This window comes from Cebus imitator, unplaced genomic scaffold (genome assembly GCF_001604975.1).
Source record: "Cebus imitator isolate Cc_AM_T3 unplaced genomic scaffold, Cebus_imitator-1.0 Scaffold258, whole genome shotgun sequence".
Classification (NCBI taxonomy): Eukaryota; Metazoa; Chordata; class Mammalia; order Primates; family Cebidae; genus Cebus; species Cebus imitator.
The window spans coordinates 1,599,449-1,617,513 of record NW_016107573.1 but is presented as its reverse complement, the minus strand read 5'-3'; the positions used below and the strand labels follow the sequence as shown (position 1 = coordinate 1,617,513).

The 18,065-nt window shown below is 53.2% G+C and overlaps 2 protein-coding genes and 1 long non-coding RNA gene across 10 annotated transcripts in view; 2 read left to right on the top strand and 1 right to left on the bottom strand.

Annotated features, from left to right (window-relative positions):
* Window positions 1-9,798, top strand: part of SMTN (smoothelin) — a 23,885-nt gene extending 14,087 nt beyond the window's left edge. For 3 of the 8 annotated variants that reach the window (XM_017499561.2, XM_037728194.1, XM_017499559.2), the window contains 9 exons: window positions 707-859; window positions 945-1,020; window positions 2,115-2,279; window positions 2,376-2,438; window positions 2,647-2,716; window positions 3,855-4,028; window positions 4,242-4,359; window positions 4,933-5,084; window positions 9,491-9,798. In XM_017499561.2, the coding sequence (XP_017355050.1) occupies window positions 707-859; window positions 945-1,020; window positions 2,115-2,279; window positions 2,376-2,438; window positions 2,647-2,716; window positions 3,855-4,028; window positions 4,242-4,359; window positions 4,933-5,084; window positions 9,491-9,641 (1,122 nt within the window). In that variant the 3' untranslated portion in view covers window positions 9,642-9,798. Of the gene's footprint in view, window positions 1-706; window positions 860-944; window positions 1,021-2,114; window positions 2,280-2,375; window positions 2,717-3,854; window positions 4,029-4,241; window positions 4,360-4,932; window positions 5,085-6,058; window positions 6,224-9,490 lie in introns of all 8 variants that reach the window. The other 5 variants (XM_017499562.2, XR_005195600.1, XM_037728192.1 and 2 more) reach the window with 5 other exon arrangements.
* Window positions 9,799-9,964: 166 nt separating this feature from the next.
* On the bottom strand, window positions 9,965-12,748 carry SELENOM (selenoprotein M). Its single transcript, XM_017499568.2, has 5 exons — window positions 12,528-12,748; window positions 11,089-11,124; window positions 10,838-10,872; window positions 10,402-10,480; window positions 9,965-10,323 (listed from the first exon to the last, which is right to left on the bottom strand). Exons 1-5 carry the CDS (start codon window positions 12,654-12,656, stop codon window positions 10,165-10,167), a joined length of 438 nt encoding a protein of 145 aa, XP_017355057.1. The 5' UTR covers window positions 12,657-12,748; the 3' UTR covers window positions 9,965-10,164.
* Window positions 12,749-12,950: 202 nt separating this feature from the next.
* LOC108283298 lies at window positions 12,951-16,734 on the top strand. The gene is made up of 3 exons (XR_001816764.2): window positions 12,951-13,084; window positions 14,495-14,633; window positions 16,175-16,734. It is a non-coding gene; the product is annotated as an uncharacterized LOC108283298 (long non-coding RNA).
* Window positions 16,735-18,065: the final 1,331 nt, after the last annotated feature.

Sequence of the window (18,065 nt, the reverse complement as noted above, 5' to 3'; positions counted from 1 at the left end):
TTTGAGACAGAATTTCACTCTTGTTACCCAGGCTGGAGTGCAATGGTGTGATCTCGGCCCACTGCAAACTCTGCCTCCTGGGTTCAAGTGATTCTCCTGCCTCAGCCTCCCGAATAGCTGGGACTACAGGCGTGAACCACCATGCCCAGCTAATTTTTGTATTTTTAGTAGAGACGGGGTTTCACCATGTTGACCAGGATGGTCTCGATCTCTTGACTTCGTGATCTACCTGCCTCGGCCTCCCAAAGTGCTGGGATTATAGGCATGAGCCACCGCACCCGGCCACGTAGTTAATTTTTTATTTTTGTGTTTTGTAGAGATGGGGTCTTGCTCTGTTACCCAGGTTGGTCTCAAACTGCTGGCAACAAGTGATCCTCCCACCTCAGCCTCCCAAAGTGTTGAGATTACAGGCATGAGCCACTGCGCCTGGCCTTTCCTTCTGTTAAATAGGGGCAGTAAAATCCCTAGTGCTTATACAACACTTACTATGGACTGGAAATCATCATTATTACCATCAATTGTATTAATACAATGCTCGGTACATGGAGCCCTACAACAAGGCTGTCCATGCCTGTTTCCTGACGCTGACATGGCCGTCCTTGGGTGGGCAGGCTGGCAGGCTAGTGGTTATTTCCAGGGCTGTGCCAGCATGGTGGGTTTCACCCATGCCCCTGCTTAAAGTCCATGCCCTCTCCCCACACTGCAGATGGAACCAGAGCCAGCAGAGCCTCCCTCTGCAGCAGTGGAAGCGGCCAATGGGGCCCAGCAGACCCAAGTGGACAAAGCACCAGAAGGGCGGAGCCCCCTGAGTGCTGAAGAGCTGATGACTATTGAGGATGAAGGAGTCTTGGACAAGATGGTATGGCCAGATCTGGTGGGCTGGGGGTTGGCAGAAGCCAGGGACTAGCAGGCATCAGGTAGGCAATGACGGGCTCTCTATGCAGCTGGATCAGAGCACGGACTTTGAAGAGCGGAAGCTCATCCGGGCCGCACTTCGTGAGCTCCGACAAAGGAAGAGAGGTAGAGAGCCAGTTGCCCTACCCTAGATCCAGCTGCCCTACTCCCCAGCTGCTCCCCTCATACTGTGGGGTCCATTTGTGGACACTCCAGCTCAGTGGCTGCCCTACCCAGCTTCTCCTTCTCCAGACCCAGCAGTTCCCTTGCCTACTCCCTGCTGGATCCAGCTGATCCCTTCCCTAGCTGCTTCTCTCCTGTTGGCAACCCCAGTTATTCTCCCCAACCAGCTTCTCTTCTCCTTCCTAGACCCAGTTACTCCCTCCCTCAGCTACTCTCTCCTTGGATCCAGTTGCTTCTCCAAGTACTGTCAACGACTCCTTCCTTGAATCCAGATACTCCTTCTCCCAGCTGCTCCTCTCCCTAAAGTCTGCTGATGGCCATCTTAGCCTCTGCCCATCCAGCTTCCCCTTTCCTGGACACAGCAACTTCCTCCCTCATATAGTTCTTCCCTGGACACTTCTATTCATTCCCTTAGATTCTGGGTTCAATTGCTTCCCTCTCAAGTACTCTCAGTTAGCTGCTTCTGCCAGGGCCCACTGATGGCCACCCCAGCCTCTATCTCTACCCACCTACTTCTATTTTAAGCCCAGTTAACCCCCTTCATCAGCTTCTCTCCCAAGTACTCTTCCCCTGGATCAAATTGCTTCTCAGATCCCATCAGTTGCTCCCTTCCTGGATCTAGATATTTCTGTGTCCAGCTGCTCTTCTCCTGCAACCAAAGACCCACTGATGGCCCACTCAGCTACTTCCTCACCCAGCTTCTCCTTCCTTGGACTCAGCTGCTGCCTCACTAGATCTAAATACCCACTCCTGACTCAGCTACTCATGCCCATAGAAACTCCCTTCTTAGATCTTTACCTCTTTGAGTTTAGCTATTCCCTATTCTCTAGTTTCTACCTGAGTCCATCAGCCCCTTCCCACACTCCATTCCCTGGCACCTCACCCCAGCTGCTCCTAGAGAGGCCCTTGTTACCTGTGTCATTAATGTTTCTAACAAGCCACCCTCCACCCCATCTTGTGTGTCCCAATGCATCTGTGCATCTGTGCTGTGTGGGCGTTGGTGGCCCTTTGCGCATGCATGGGGCATCCCTGCCCAGACCAGCGGGACAAGGAGCGGGAACGGCGGCTGCAGGAGGCACGGGCCCGGCCAGGGGAGGGCCGAGGCAACACAGCCACTGAGACCACCACGAGGCACAGCCAGCGGGCGGCTGATGGCTCTGCTGTCAGCACTGTTACCAAGACTGAGCGGCTTGTCCACTCCAGTAAGGGGCCAAGTGGGGCCCAGGGCTCAGGGTGGGAACACATCCTCCCCCAGCCCCCTGTGCCTTTCACATCCTTCTCATCCCCTGCCCCTGCAGATGATGGCACACGGACGGCCCGCACCACCACAGTGGAGTCGAGTTTCGTGAGGCGCTCAGAGAGTAAGACCACCTGGCGTCGTCCTGTGCCTGCCTGCCTGTCCGCCCACCTCCTCCAGCTCTTCCTTGAGCTCTCTCTTCGTGTCTTCAGCTGTGCCGTCACTTTCTCTTCTCTGCCTGCAGCTATCATCGTCCCTCCACACAGCCTCTCATCCCATCTCCTGATGTGCCGCCCAGGCCCTCACCTGGTGCCCCTTCCCTTTTTTTGCAGATGGCAGTGGCAGCAGCACCATGGTGCAAACCAAGACCTTCTCTTCCTCCTCATCCAAGAAGATGGGCAGGTGAGCACCAGCACCCACTACCCGACCACAGAGGGGTCAGTGCCACAGGGGACATAACTGCAAAACCCATTTTACAGAGGGGTAGGCTGGGTGCAGTGGCTCTCACCTGTAATCCCACCACTTTGGGAGGCCAAGGCTTGAACCTGGGAGGCAGAGGTTTCAGTGAGCTGAGATCGCTCTACTGTATCCAGCCTGGGCAACAGCACAAGACTTAGTCTCAAAAATAAATAAATAAATAAAACAGAGGGGTAGCCTGGGATGCTGGGAGGTAATAGGTCTACAGCCAGGGAGGGGCCAAGTGAGAGTTAAGGATTCTGCTCACTTTGGGATCTCACTTAATTCTCAACCACACCATAGGAGAGGTGGATGCTCAGGGAGGCCAGTGAGTTGCTTAGGGCTTATTTCTGAGTGGCCGCAATAGCGCTGAACCCTTAGAGAGGGCTACTTACCACACTGAGCTGCCTGGTGGCACTACCACTTCCCAGTGTCTGCAAACCATGTCCCAGGTAACAGAGCACCTTTATACCTTAGCTCCATGAGGCAGGAGGGCACCCCCATGTAACAGAGGCTATTGGGGATGGCAGAAAGCAGAGACAGGGTCAGAATCCAGGATGGGAACCCAAGGGGTCCAGGCACTCTTGAGTCAGAGAGACTGTTCAAGTTCTAGCCCCGCCCATCACGTCCTCTGAAATCTTAGGCAAGTTGCTGCCAGGGGCCTCGGTTTCCTCACCTTTAGTGGAATTGGTCAGGCCCCTCCCTCCTTGTGAAGTTTAAAATGGCACACAGGAAAGGATCAACAGAGATGAATTACTATTATTATTACTATTATTATGTTGGTCATTTTTATTAGCGGATAGTGCTCAGAAGCTAAACTCCCCTGTAACTTGGTACAATGAGCCTTCTCAGAGAACTCCTCGTGCGGGAGGAAGGCCAGGGCGGAAACCTGTTGAAAACCTTGCTGTCATTTGAACCTCTGTACTTCTCTGTAAAATGGGTGAGATAGGGACGCCTCCCTCCCCGGCTGGCGTTTGTGGCAGTGGAGATACTCATGTGCCACAAGAGCCCCCTCCTGAGTGGTGGCCCAGGCTGGGGAGCAGCCCTCCTCTCCCTGCCTAACATGTGCCTCCCCAACCCCTAGCATCTTCGACCGCGAGGACCAGGCCAGCCCGCGGGCCGGCAGCCTGGCAGCCCTCGAGAAACGCCAGGCCGAGAAGAAGAAAGAGCTGATGAAGGCGCAGAGTCTGCCCAAGACCTCAGCCTCCCAGGCGCGCAAGGCCATGATTGAGAAGCTGGAGAAGGAGGGCGCGGTCTGGTGAGCTGCGGAAAGGGGCTGGCACTGGGGGGCGGGGCTTGATAGGCAGTGGGGGCGGGGCTTGGCCGGGCAGAGACGGGAAGAATGCGCCGCTAGATCTGTGGTGCAAAGGCCCGAAGGTCATGGAAGGCGGGGCCTGGGATCTGCTCGGTGGGCCCACCAAGGCAGCACCTCTTATAGTCGTGTGACTTGGTCCTGACACCGTCCCTGCAGCAGCCCTGGCGGACCCCGCGCAGCCGTGCAGCGATCCACCAGCTTCGGTGTCCCCAACGCCAACAGCATCAAGCAGATGCTGCTGGACTGGTGCCGAGCCAAGACGCGCGGCTACGAGGTGAGCCCCGGGAGGTCAGGGGGCCTGGAGGCCTCCTCAGACCCAGCTCAGCGCCTCCTTCTTAGCAGAGCTCCTTTCATTCCCCAGTAACTTTCCGCCACTGTGTGGCCTCACAGGGAACATGGAAAGCCTCTTAAAGTGAGGAAACTGAGGCTGAAAGAGGACACAAGACAAGCCCTAAATTCCAGAATCAGTGATGAAGTGACAGGGCCTCTTGGGTGGTGAGCAGGGTTCAAGGCCAGATCCCACTCTTTGGAGTCCCCTCTTTGTTGCTGTGTAGGAGACCCTGAGTCAATTTCTCTAACTGAGGGAAGGATTGATGAGGCATGACCATTACCTTAGCTGGGTGGCGCTGGGCCCCTCGGTAGCTCTGTCCCTGAAATCACAAACATGGGAGTTGACAGACTGACGGAGGAGGCGTGTGCTCTAACTATTCACTCGTTGTGCAGCCTTGGGCAAGTGACAGGGCCTCTCTGTGCCCAGTGCCCTATGTCTGGAATACCAGAATGCCGAGGGGTAGGCAGCAGGGGGAGTTGCCCGCAGGGTCCTGACCAGTCCTCCTATGGCTTACAGCACGTGGACATCCAGAACTTCTCCTCCAGCTGGAGTGACGGGATGGCCTTCTGTGCCCTGGTGCACAACTTCTTCCCTGAGGCCTTCGACTATGGGCAGCTTAGCCCTCAGAACCGACGCCAGAACTTCGAGGTGGCCTTCTCGTCTGCGGAGTAAGTGTGGGCCCTGGCCCTGCTCGTGTTGCTGTGCATCTGGGGCTGGACATCAGGGCCAGGCCCAGTTGCCCTGAGAACCCCTGGAGCAGGCTGGCCACATTGTCAGTCAGTGGCTGAGACCCCCTTGCCCAGAGAGTCCCCGTCCTTCTCCATCCCCACCCACCCGCTGCTGAGTGTGCCAGGTACCCACCGGAACGAAGGAGCCACAGGCCGGCCTACCAGCCCGGGCCGAGGCCCACCAGGTGGCCCTGTCCATATCCCCTCCATCCTCCCTCTGCCCCCTTCTCCCTTTCTCTGTCCTGCTCTCCTCCCACTGTCACCAGAGCTTCCTGCTCCCACGGGATCCCGGCTGGAGATTCCAAAAGGAGGCTCCTGGCCCGGGCACCGTGCCCGCCCAGCCTATATAGTCCTGCCAGAGGCTTATATAGGACCTCAGCAAGCCCTCCACTTTGGAATCGTTGCCCCGTCTGCTCACCTCACCCTCAGCACCCTTCTCCATCTGTCTCCCCTTCTCTCCCCTTCTCTTTCTGGTTTCCCTCAAATTTCTTCCTTCTCCTCCTCCTCCCCCTCCTCCCCCCACCTCCTCTCACGCCTCCCTCACCCCCTCTCCTCGGGGCACAGCGCTCCTCTCAAACCTTGGTGCCAACACCATCGCCCCCACCCTGCGTTCCCGCTTGTCCCTAGAGTTCTCTGCACCTGTGACTGGTTTGGCCCCACCCCTGTCTGCATTGCACACCATTAGTGACGGGTAGTGAGCGGCACATCCACAGTGGGGAGGTGGCATGCGGGGGGCTGGCAGACTGCAGCACTGGAGACATAACTGAACTCATGTCTCTGTGTGTGTGTGTGTATGTGTGTATCTCTCTGTTTCCTCCCCTCTCTCTTCTCTGCCTCTTCCCTCTGTTCCCCACCCGGGGCCCTGGCCTCCTGCCCCCGTCCCCCACCCCTTCCTGGCCCCCTACCCTCCCCAGGACCCATGCGGACTGCCCGCAGCTCCTGGATACAGAGGACATGGTGCGGCTTCGAGAGCCTGACTGGAAGTGCGTGTACACGTACATCCAGGAGTTCTACCGCTGTCTGGTCCAGAAGGGGCTGGTAAAAACCAAAAAGTCCTAACCCCTGTTTGGGGCCCCACGGTGAGAAACGCCGCCTCTCCCACTTGCCCCGTTTCATGAGAATCTGCTCAGCAAGACACAGAGAGGGTCCAGGGAGGCGGGTGGGGGAAGTAAAGGGGGTATTTAGTCAAACCAGAGGAGCCAGACATGGCCCTGTCTTCTGGTAGTTCAGGGTCCAGCAGGCAAAACCATTCCAAATGGGCAGTGATGACGTAGGTGAGCAGCACTGTGATGAGGAAGCCCCAGGGAGGCGCCTGACCCAGGCTGCAGGTCTGGGACCCAAATCTGAGTAAAGTGCAAACTAAGCTGGGATCTGAACAAGTTCAGGATAAAGGAGGGAGAGGGAGTTCCCGGGAGAGGGATCAGCCTAGCCTTAGCAGGGCAAGAGAGCTGGAGAGCGCAGCACACAAGGAAGGGAAGAAACTTGAGTCTGGATGTGAGGAAGGAGGAGGGGTCCACAGTAAGAAGTTTGACCTTCAGGCCAGGCACCTTGGCTCACCTCTGAAATCCCAGCCCTTTGGGAGGCCAAGGCGGGTGAATCACAAGGTCAGGAGTTTGAAATCAGCCTAACCAACATGGTGAAACCCCACCTCTGCTAAAAATACAAAAATTAGCTGGGTGTGGTGGTACATGCCTGTAATCCCAGTTGCTCAGTAGGCTGAGGCAGAAGAATCACTTGAACCTGGGAGGCAGAGGTCGCAGGGAGCCAGGATCATGCCATTGCACTCCAGCCTGGGCAACAAAGCAAGACTCCATCTCAATTAAAAAAAAAAAAAGTTTGACCTTCCTCCAGAGGACAATAGGAGTTATAAAGGGTTTCCAAACAGTGGATGGATGTGGTCAGAACAGCATTCTAGAACAGTCCTTGGATGAGGCTTGTACAAGAGATGGGATGGACTAGATGGCTGGAATAGCTTAGGAGCTAGAAGGCCAGGCTTCCCAATAGATCTGGTTTGGAGAGAGAGAGGAAAAGTCAAGAAGTCGGCCACTGGGGAGTTGGTGGTGCTGTACTCCAAAGTGGGGAACTCAGGAGCATGTCCAGTTCAACAGGAAGATGTTTCTGGCTGGGGATTCTGGATCCTAAGCCAGCTGTGGCATCTCCTCTCTGGTCACCTTACCTCAGTATCAAAGTAGAGAATTCAGATCCTGAACCAACTGCCCATTACAGACAAGGAGCTCAGAGAGAGAGAGGTGGGCTAAGACTGTCCTGGGGAAGAAACTTGAGTCTGGATGTGAGGAAGAAGGAGGGGTCCGCAGTAAGAAGTCTGACCTTCAAACTTCTTACTGTGGGAGTAGGAGGGAGAGGGAAGATGGTTAGGTCAGAGCTGGGGCCAGAAACTGGGACTCCAGCCTCCTCACTTAGTGACTGTTTTCCTTGCCCCATCACTGCATTCCTGCCCATTTTGTAGAGAGGATTGAACATAGAGGCCAGAAGGAGCAAGGGGATTGCCTGAAGGAATGTAAGTCAGTGACAGGTAGGGGCACACTCAGATGCCCCTCGGGGCCTGGAGCCATTGTGGGGAGCAGTCCACATGTGCACACACACACTCAGAGGAGGAGTGCAGGTGAGGGGAGGATGGGCTTGGTACTATCTCCAGGTCATATATGGACTTAGGAGCTGCTGCCCAGCAAGCCAGCTTGGAGGGAGAGGGGCCCAGCCCAGCTCTGATCCAGTTGGAAAGTGTGACTCAGCCGTGCTGTTGCTCAAGTTGCCTGGTGTTTGGCCTGTCACTGGGGCAGCCCGAGCCCTGAGCCCTGAGCCCTGAGCCGTGCGTGAGCCCCAGTGTAAACAATGGCTTTATAAGGTCTCCAGGGAAGGGAGTGGGGGTGGGAGGGAGCACCAGGTTGGAGAGGGAGATCGGGATCTCCGGGACGATAGTCACAGCTGGAAGAAGCCTCTGCCTCATGGTATAGCTCAGGAAACAAGCCCGGTCTGGGGTAGGGATGACTCCAGGGGCACGTGGCACATCAGCAGCAGACCCAGAACGCTTTCATTCATCCTAAGTTCTTCTAAGGTCTCAAATGAGGTAGGGAATGACTGTCCTATTCTAGAAAGGGGGAAACTGAGTCATAGAACAGGGCCTTATCTAGCACCCACAACTGGTTAGGGATAGAATCTAGACTAAACCAGAGGTGTCCTGCCTCCCAGGTTTCTTCCTTGAAGGAGTCCAGATGAGCTGGGAGTAGGCCCAGCCCTACTACAGTTCTGAGTTTGTCCATAAGGGCACAAAATGGGAGGTGGTCTTGGGTTCTCGGGCATCTTGAGAATAAGGGGCAATTCTTGCTATTATGCCTTCTCCGCTATAGGAAACTCATTCAGCAACATGGACTGAATGCTTGCTATGTGCTAGGCATGGCAGATAGGAGAGAGCAAACAGGGATCAAGGCAGAAAAGGTCTTGCTCGGGGGGTTGCGGGACAGGGGAAAGGAGCCAGAGAACAGACTCCAGCTTCAGAGCCCTGGGGCTGTCAGTTGCTTAATAGGCACAACCCACTCACCCCAGAGTGGGGAAGAGGCTTTGCCAACATCCAGAGCTGGAGGCCTGGGTCTCCTGTGGCCCAGCCTGCACTTACTAAGTTGTGAGGCTTGAAACAAATGGGTCTTCTGCCCTGTGACTCAGTTTCCTTATCTGTGAAGGGCAGCTAACATTCTGAAGAATGGCCAGAAGGGTGGTCCCACCCCTGAGCATGGGGTAGATGGTCCATTGGTATTGGTTGGAATCCTCATCTGCCTCCCCTGCTCTACCCAAGGCAGGTGATAAGGGTTAGAGAACCCCTCTGCCGCCCACACACTCCCTGGCCTCCATCTTTAGCAGCAGGGTTATCCCCACCCCCCTTCAAAGAACAGGGGTCCCTGGGACACTCAGCAAGAAGTACCAGTTCAAGCAGCTAGCAAACAATAATCAGGGGACCATAGGATCGCTAGAGTGAGACCTGTTCATAGAGAAAGATTGTCCAGTGATGAAGCCCATCTAGGTGCAAAGGCCCAGCAGAGAGGCTTCTACCAACTGGAGTGCGCCAGTGAGTGTGAGCAGAAGCAGGGCTCCAGGGAGAACGTGGGCAGGGTTTGGATCCAGCCCCTCCCCAGGGTTGGAGGAAACAGACCCAGGACCTGCCTGGTTTGGGTGGATGAAGCCAGGGGATTCCTGCCTTCCTGGAAGGGTTTTCCCTGTCTGGAGTTTATGAAAGACTAGCAGGCAATGCGGCAATAAAAAAGACCTTGGGGTAGGGGGGTGCCACAAGAAGCGGGGCCGGCGCTGACATCCATCCCCATGCCCCCTCCCTGCAGGATGCTGGTGGACTGCGTGCCCCTCGTGGAGGTGGAGGACATGATGATCATGGGCAAGAAGCCCGACCCCAAGTGTGTCTTCACCTACGTGCAGTCGCTCTACAACCACCTGCGGCGCCACGAACTGCGCCTGCGCGGCAAGAATGTCTAGCCTCCCCGCCCGCACGGCCCGCCAGTGGCAAGCTGCTGCCCCCACCCTCCGGGCACCGATCCCTCCCTGTGCGCCCGCCCACCGCTGCCCTGTCTGTCGCGACACCCTCCTCTCACATACACACGCAACGTTTTGATAAATTATTGGTTTTCAACGATCCTGACCCCTCCCTGCGTCTCCTCGGGGTGGAAGGGGGTTTGAACCGAAGGCAGTTCGGCAAGGTCTCCGACTGCAGCAGCCAGACTTTTGGGGATGCGGAGGTCCTCAGCGGTTCCACTTCCGACCTCCTACTCCACCCGCCCGCAGCAACAAAGAGTCGAGCCTCAGTTAAGGCAGGAGGGAATTTAGTGGAGCTGGGGAGGGAAGAAAGCAGGGTTGGGAGAACCTCCCCAACCCCATCGCTGCTGGCCTGGGGACGGGGCATCCGCCCTCAGCAAGGGAGGTACTCCCGGGTTGCTGAGCGCTTCATCTGTCTCCAGGACTCAGGCAGGTAGGTGGTCCCAGCTCCGCAGCTCCCCCAGACCTACAGGTCAGTGTGGTCTGAAGTTTCCTCCGGGGGCCTAGCGGGCGCCCACACGTACTCGGGGGGCACCTGCGCGTCGGGCGCCACCTTGCGGTAGAAGCCGAGCTCCTGCACCAGCGCGTTGATCTCTTCGCGGGTCATTTCGCTGAGCGGAATGCGCTGAGGCGGAGGAGGGGCGGGGTCAGCAGGCCGGCTCGGCCTCGGGCCCCGCCCCCAGCCCGCCTCCCAAGGCCTCACCTCCAGTTCCTCGTAGCGGCGGCCCAGCAGCACGAGCTCGGGGTCGGCCCCAGGGAGGTGTTTCATCACCAGGTTGTGACTGGAGGTGGTGTTAAGGTGGGTGGTGGTGGTCAGAGGGAGGTGGGGGTTCCCGCATCCTTACTTATGGGAACAGCATTTCCTCCTTTGCTGAGCACTTACTCTGTTCCAAGTGGGGCTGGGTTCTTCGCTTGTACATGAGAAAATTAGGGTTCAAAGAAATAAAGGGCCCTCCGGCAGTCATCACTAGTCAGTCTCTTGCCCACCCAATATGGAGACCACCTCAGAATCCTATGGGCGGCCACTACCAATCAATTCCACTTGTCAGTTGAAAACTATCTGCCACCTCTATCTGAAGTTAAGTGGAGATTCTCCCAGGTGCCCACCCCACTCCCTCTCCCCCAGAACAGAAGGATACTAGAATGGAATGTCCTGAGTGACGAAAGCCTTCACCTGGGGAGGAACCAGAGCATCAGAGAACATGGCCCCAGTCCCCTCCAGGTACAGTCAGGACACTGAAGCCCAATAGGGTCATAAAGCAAGTCAAGTTCAGGCTCCTGACTCTCAGCCTAAGGGTCCTCCCCCCACCCCTAGTCATTGGGACCATGCTGCCCAATCCCCAAGAGGCTCAGGGGGAACAGAGATAGGGACCCCTTCCTTCAAACTCACCTCCTTTAGGCGGTTCAGCTGTCATCCCCCACAGGTCTGGAGAGGTATAAAATGGGATAGGTCAGGAGTCCTTCACATTTATTCCAGCCACACTCCCAAAGCCATACATCCTTATCCCTGAGTTGGGTCGGGCTGTGAGTTACCCCTGGATCAGCAGTTCCCAAGGTATGAAGGAGATGCTAGTCTCTTGTGGGCAGAAGGGGAAACTGTATACAGGTTGGGAGACTCAGGCCAGAGACACCAGAGGAAAAGGGCAAGGCCAGAGACCCACAGGTGCCAGCCAGCCTTGGGGCCTGTATATCCTGTTGGCTGTTGATTGACTCCTAATGCCCAGGGGAAATGATCACCCTGCTCCTGTTAAGCAGGAGAGACCTGGCTTGGCCTTTGACTCCTGAAATCTCACAGTGGAGGCAGACCAGAAGGAAACACCTCAGAATGGTCCTAGGGGCCCCCATTAGAGACACCTACTATCTGGTCCTACCCTACACAGGCAGACCTTGCCCTGCCTGCCACCTGTGGCCCAGCCCCACAGACCATCTGGTTGCTTCCCTGACATGGGAGGATGGGAGGAATCCTCCTGCCTTCCCTGAGGAGACACCACCATCCAACAGAAGTCCAGACCCCAGGACTACCCACTCCAGCCCTCCTCCATCCTACTGTCACCCCTTTTCTTAGAGACAGGGTCTCACTATGTTCCCCCCAAGGTGGTCTTGAACTCGTGGGCTCAAGCGATCCTTCTGCCTTGGCCTCCCAAAGTGCTGGGATTACAAGCATGCACCACCAGCACCCAACCATCCTACACCTTTTTGTCAGTCAGCGCTCACAAAAAGCGCAGAGAGGGGCTGTGATGGCCAAAGTCACATAGCAAGACAGGGACTCCAAAGGGGAATTTCCTGTCGGGGGGAGGATGGGAGGCTGCAGCAGAGTAAGTGTTAGCAACCAAGTTCCCAACTCGGTTCCCTGTCGAGCTGGCCCCCTTCCCTGGCTCCTGAATGAGGAAAGGAGGCACCCAGAAAGTCTTCTCTCCCCCCAGGAATAGGAAAAGAGACTTTCTGGAGCCTCAAGCCCTGGAACTGGGTGGGGGAGGAATTCCAGGAAAACATGAAGTGATGGGGGATGGGAAGTTGGGACAGGCTTGAGAGTCACAGGCCACGAGGAGAGTTAGGAAACTGTCAGTGTGTCTGGGGGTCCGCTGTCGGCCGGGTAAGGGGAGCTGGGGAAGGGCTTGGAGTTTCAGGCCGCAAAGTCAGTGTCTCAGGCTTCCACGGTGGATGCGGGGGCCATCCTGGGGCTAGAGAACAGGAGGGATGGCCCCGGCGCCAGGGGAAAGCAGTGAGACTCGAGATTCGAGGTGGTCCTGGGGCTGGGGCGGGCAGTGCTCCCTTGGGGCCGCAGGATTGGGAGACGGTGGTGCCGGGGCTGGAGGCCGACGTACTCACCTCTACCCGGGCGCGGGTCAGGCCTCTCAGACGGTTCCAGTCCGGCCGATAGGTAGTGGCGGCTGTGGCTGGAGCCGCAAGCGCCGCGAGAAGCAGCAGCAGCGGCAGCGGAGGCAACAGGAGGCTCATCGGGACCCCGGCCGCAAATGATGCGCAAGCTGGAGGCGAACCTCCGAGTCGCTGCGCCACGTCTGGGCCTGCGGGCTGGCCCCGCCCCCCTCCCCGCCCCTCCCCGCCCCCGCCAGAGGCCCCGCCCCGCTGGAGACCACGCCCCCAGCGCTTGGTTTCCGCCCCAGGGCTCCCCACCGTAGCCTCCCGCTAGCTCCGGGCGAGGTCCCGGCTTTTCCCTGGTCTTGGGGCTTCTGCTTTCCCAGGTCCAAGAGTGTTCACGCTCCTTTTGCCGACCGAGTGTAGGCGCTCCAACGGGATGCAGTCAGGCAGTGCCACCTCACGCCTGCAGAGGGCGCAGGCGAGACGCTGAGGGACACCGGAGTTTCTGAGCCAAACCTGCGACGAGAGAGAGAGAGAGAGAGAGAGAGAAAAGAAAAGAAGAAAAAGTAAGATAGAAACTGGCTTTCTAAGGAGTCCTCGCTTTAGAGCGTAGGAGATGGGGAGTGAGGTTCGGTGGAGGGGTGCGGCTTCTGGAAACTACTGAGACCGGCCAGGGTGTTTTCTACCATTCACAGCTGCTGCCGAGCAGACGCTGTATCCTGGGGTGGGGAAAGAAATTTGTTACTCAGAGGTGGGAAAATACAAGGAGGGTCACAGCTGATAGGCCACGATGGGATCTTAAATCAGCTGGGTTATATTTACGGAGTCAGGATTTACTTTTTTTCCATGTGGCTATCCAATTGAACTGAAAAGATTGTCTTTTTCAGGGCTACTCTGCAGCGTTACCTCTGTTATATATAAACAGGCAACTATGGCCCGGCGCGGTGGTTCATGCCTATAATCCCAGCACTTTGGGAGGCCTAGGCGGGGAGATCACTTGAGGTCGGGAGTTTGAGGCCAGCCTGGCCAACATGGTGAAACCCCATCTCTACTAAAAATGCAAAAATTAGCTGGGCATAATGTGGGCACCTGTAATCCCAGCTACTCGGGAGGCTGAGGCAGGAGGATCACTTGAACCCGGAAGGTGGAGGTTGCAGTGAGCTGAGATTGCGCCGTTGTACTCCAGCCTGGGCGACAGAATAAAACTCCATCTCAAAAAGAATAAAAAATAAAAATAAATAAATAAATATATGTGAGTCTACTTCTGAATATAGTACCCTATTCTAGCCCTCCAGTCCATTTGTCTAACTACACCGTCTTAACTATAGCTTTATAGTCAGACTTGACATCTGATTGTGTTTTTGTCCTCTAGCTTTGTTCTTTCTAGTTCTTTTTTTTGTCTTCTTCTTTTTGAGATGGAATCTCACTCTGTCTCTCAGGCTGGAGTCCAGGTGTACAATCACAGCCTGAACCTCCCAGGCTCAAGCAATCCTCCCACCTCAGCCTCCTGAGTATCTAGGACTATAGGCATGCACCGCCATGCCCAGCTGTTTTTTGTTTGTTTGTTTGTTTTGGTGTTGGTGGAGTTTTTTTGAGATGGAGTTTCACTCTTGTTGTCCAGGCGAGACAGGGTTTCACCATGTTGGCCAGGCTGGTCACAAACTTCTGACCTCAGGTAATCCACCCGTGTTGGCCTCCCAAAGTGCTAGGATTCCAGGTGTCACTCACTGAGCCTGGCCCACCCAGCTGATTTATGTTGCCCAGGCTGGTCTTAAACTCCTGGGCTCAAGTGATCCTCCTGCTTTGGCATCCCAAAGTGCTGGGATTACAGGCATGAGCCACCATGCCTGTCCTGTGGTCTGCATTTTCCTGCGGTGAGGACCATGTGTGAACCCACAGCATCAGTAGCCACTGCATGCAGCCTAGCTTTGTTCTTGAAGGTTGTCTTCATTATACTTGGCATTTTGCACTTCCAGATACAATTTAGGGCCAACTTGTCAACCTCCACAGAAAAACCTTCCAAATTTGTATCAGGATTTCAGATTCCCGTTGGGGAAATCAATCTGAGGAGACTCTGCGGCTTTACATGATTGTGTCTTTTCTACTATGAACATGGTAAGTCTCTCTATTTCTGTAGGTCTTCTTTAATTTCCTTCAATAATGTTTTGTGATTTTTAGAATCAATGTTTTGCATATCTTCCATTAGATTTATTACTAAATATTTAATTTGTTTTGGTATTACAAACTCTATTGTCTTTACATACTCATTTTCAAGTTGCTTGGCAGTAGCATATAGGAAGACAATTGATTTTTGCATATTAACCTTGCAGGCAGTGATCTCACTGAATTTGCTTACTCTAATAGTTTAACTGGAGATTTTAAAATATGTTCTACATGTTCATATTATATCACCTGGAAATAAAAGTGGTTTTCTTCCTTTCTGATCCTTATACCTTGGTTTTATTTCATTGCACTATCTTAATTGTATTCTGAGACCTCTGGTACAATGTTGACCAGAATTGATAACTGGTAATAGCAGATACTCTCGTCTTTTTCCAGATATCATCTTTAAACTATCATGTTTCCTGTAGGTTTGTTATTAATGCCTTTTATACGATTAACAAAGTTCTTTTTCATTTCTTTTTTTCTTAGAGCTTTTATCATGAACGGATGTTGAAACTTGTCAAATGTTTTCCTGCATCTATTGAGATGGTCATGTGGTTTTCTCTTTTATTTTGTTAAATGTGGTGAAATACGTGAACTGATTTCCATATGTCAAATCTTGCGTTCCTGTAATAAACCAGTTTGGTTATAGAAAAAGAGAGAGGGAAACTGAACCCTAGAGAATCCCTGTTTGTGTTACTTATTTATTTATTCAGTAGATTATGAGGGCTTGCTCTAGACCAGGCTGGTCTCGAACTCCTGGCCTCAAGTGATCCTCCTGCCTCAGCCTCCCAAAGTGCTAGATTTACAAGTGTGAGCGACTGCACCTGACCTTTTTATTTCTTTGTACAAAAATTCCAATCAACATTTTTATTTCCCAGAGCACACATTGTGGTGATGGAATATTATGTACCCTGTGGGGGTTGGCAGGATAAAGGGGTTAATACATATAAAGCTCATTAGAACAGCATCTAGTACAGGCTGGGTGCAGTGGCTCACGCCTGTAATCCCAGCACTTTGGGACTCCGAGGTGGGCGGATCATGAGGTCAGTGGTTTGACACCAGCCTGGCCAACATGGTGAGACCTCGCCTCTACTAAAAGTACAAAAATTAGCCAGGTGTGGTAGCTGGGCGAGTGCCTATAGTCCCAGCTACTCTGGAGGCTGAGACAGGAGAACTGCTTGAACCAGGAGGTGGAGGTAGTGAGCAAGATCGCACCACTGCACTCCAGCCTGGGCGACACAGGGAGACTCCGTCTAAAAAAAAAAAAAGAACAGCACCTAGTACAGTGTTAGCTTTCATTATCAGCTCCTTACCTCATAAAGACCCCGTGAGCTACATTTTACAGGTTAGGAAACAGGGTCAGAAAGGTGAAATGAGTGAACTGTGGATTGGGGACTTGAGCCCAACATGTCTAAGCACGCATCTCACGACATAACCAGATTGCTCTTTCTGCCATCTTTATGCGCTGCCATAATGATGCACGTCTCAAGAGCATCAACAATGCCAGAAGAGAGGCAAACACGAGGTTCTTAGAAGGCTGTGCTCCAAAGTCATGGCCTGGTTTCTAACTGCGGTAATAAAGCATGCTTACATTGGCCAAGTTGAAATCACTGATGATCACAGAGCTAGGAAAACTGCTGTGAACCTCACAGGCAGGTTAAATAAGTGTGGAGTGATCAGCCCCAGATTTAATGTGCAACTCAAAGATCTAGAAAAATAGCAGAATAATTTGCTCCCATCCAGCTAATTTGGTTTCATTGTACTGACAACCTCAGCTGGCATCATGGACCACAAAGAAGCAAGACGAAAACACACCGGAGGGAAAACCCTGGGATTCTTTTTCTAAAAATGTAATACACATTTGCAGATAAAATTCCTACAATTAAAAAAAAAATAAAAAGAACAGATCACCAGATCACCATTTCCCCTCTTCATGCCTTCTTCAGCAGACACAGCAAATGAATGCGCTCTTTTCACATTGAACCTGGGGACTGCTTCTCAATATTGAGCCAAGGCTGCATTATGACTTTCATGGATCCTAGGGTTTTTGAGTTTTCTTCCTACTTCTATTTTTTTTAATTCTTATTTTTCATTTTTCATTTTTTTTTTTTGAAAATAGTTTCAACATCAACAGAAATATTTTTCATTTTCTTTTGAGACAGAGCCTCACTGTGTTCCCCCGGCTGGAGTGCAATGGTGCAATCTTGGGTCACCACAACCTCCGCCTCCCGGGTTCAAGCGATTCTCCTGCCTCTGCCTCCTGAGTAGCTGGGACTGCAGGTATGTGCTACCATGCCCAGCTAATTTTTGTATTTTTAGTGGAGATGGGGTTTTGCCACGTTGACTAGGCTGGTCTCAAACTCCTGACCTTGTGATCTGCCCACCTCGGGCTCTCAAAAGTACTGGGATTACAGGTGTGAGCCACCTCACCAGGCCTTATTTTTATTTTTATTTTGAGACAGAGTCTTGTTCTATTGCCCAGGCTGGAGTGAAGTGGTGCAACCTTGGCTCATTGCAACCTCTGCCTCCTAGGTTCAAGCAATTCTAGTGTTTCAGCCTCCTGAGTAGCTGGGATTACAGGAACGTGCCACCATGCCCAGATAATTTTTTTGTATTTTTAGTAGAGATGGGGTTTCACCATGTTGGTCAGGCTGGTCTCAACCTCAAGTGATCTGCCTGCCTCAGCCTCCCAAAGTGCTGGGATTACAAGCATGAGCCACCATGCCCAGCCTCTTTTTTCTTTTTTTTCAGAGACGGGTCTTGCTATGTTGCCCAGCTGGTGTTGAATTCCTGGCCTCAAACGATGCTCCTGCCTTAACCTCCTGAGTAGCTGGGATATGGACATATGCCTCTGTTAAATATGTGAGATATAGATATAGATAGATGGCATATATCTATTTGATTTTACAATTGCTTTGATGAAAAGATAACTATAATCTAGGTTGGATTCATTATTAGTGGTATATGTTTCCCTTTTTTTTTAACCTTAACTTCCCAGTGTTTCCTTCTAATTTTAAAGGATATTAAAAACGCTTTCACGGACACCCTAAAAGTGTGGTAGGCCCTAGACACGGAGCCTACTGTGCCTTCTGGAGAAGTCAGGTCTGCACTGAGTCCTTTGTTTGCACTCGGCTACTTCTCCTTCACAAACTTGATTGTAAAGATATAAAAATAATAGGCCTGGCCGGGTGTGGTGGCTCATACCTTTAATCCCAGCACTTTGGGAGTCTAAGGCAGGGAGATCACTTGAGGTCAGAAATTTGATTTGTTTTTTTTTGTTTGTTTGTTTGTTTGTTTGTTTGTTTTTTTGAGACGGAGTTTCGCTCTCGTTGCCCAGGCTGGAGTGCAATGGCGCGATCTCGGCTCACCGCAACCTCCGCC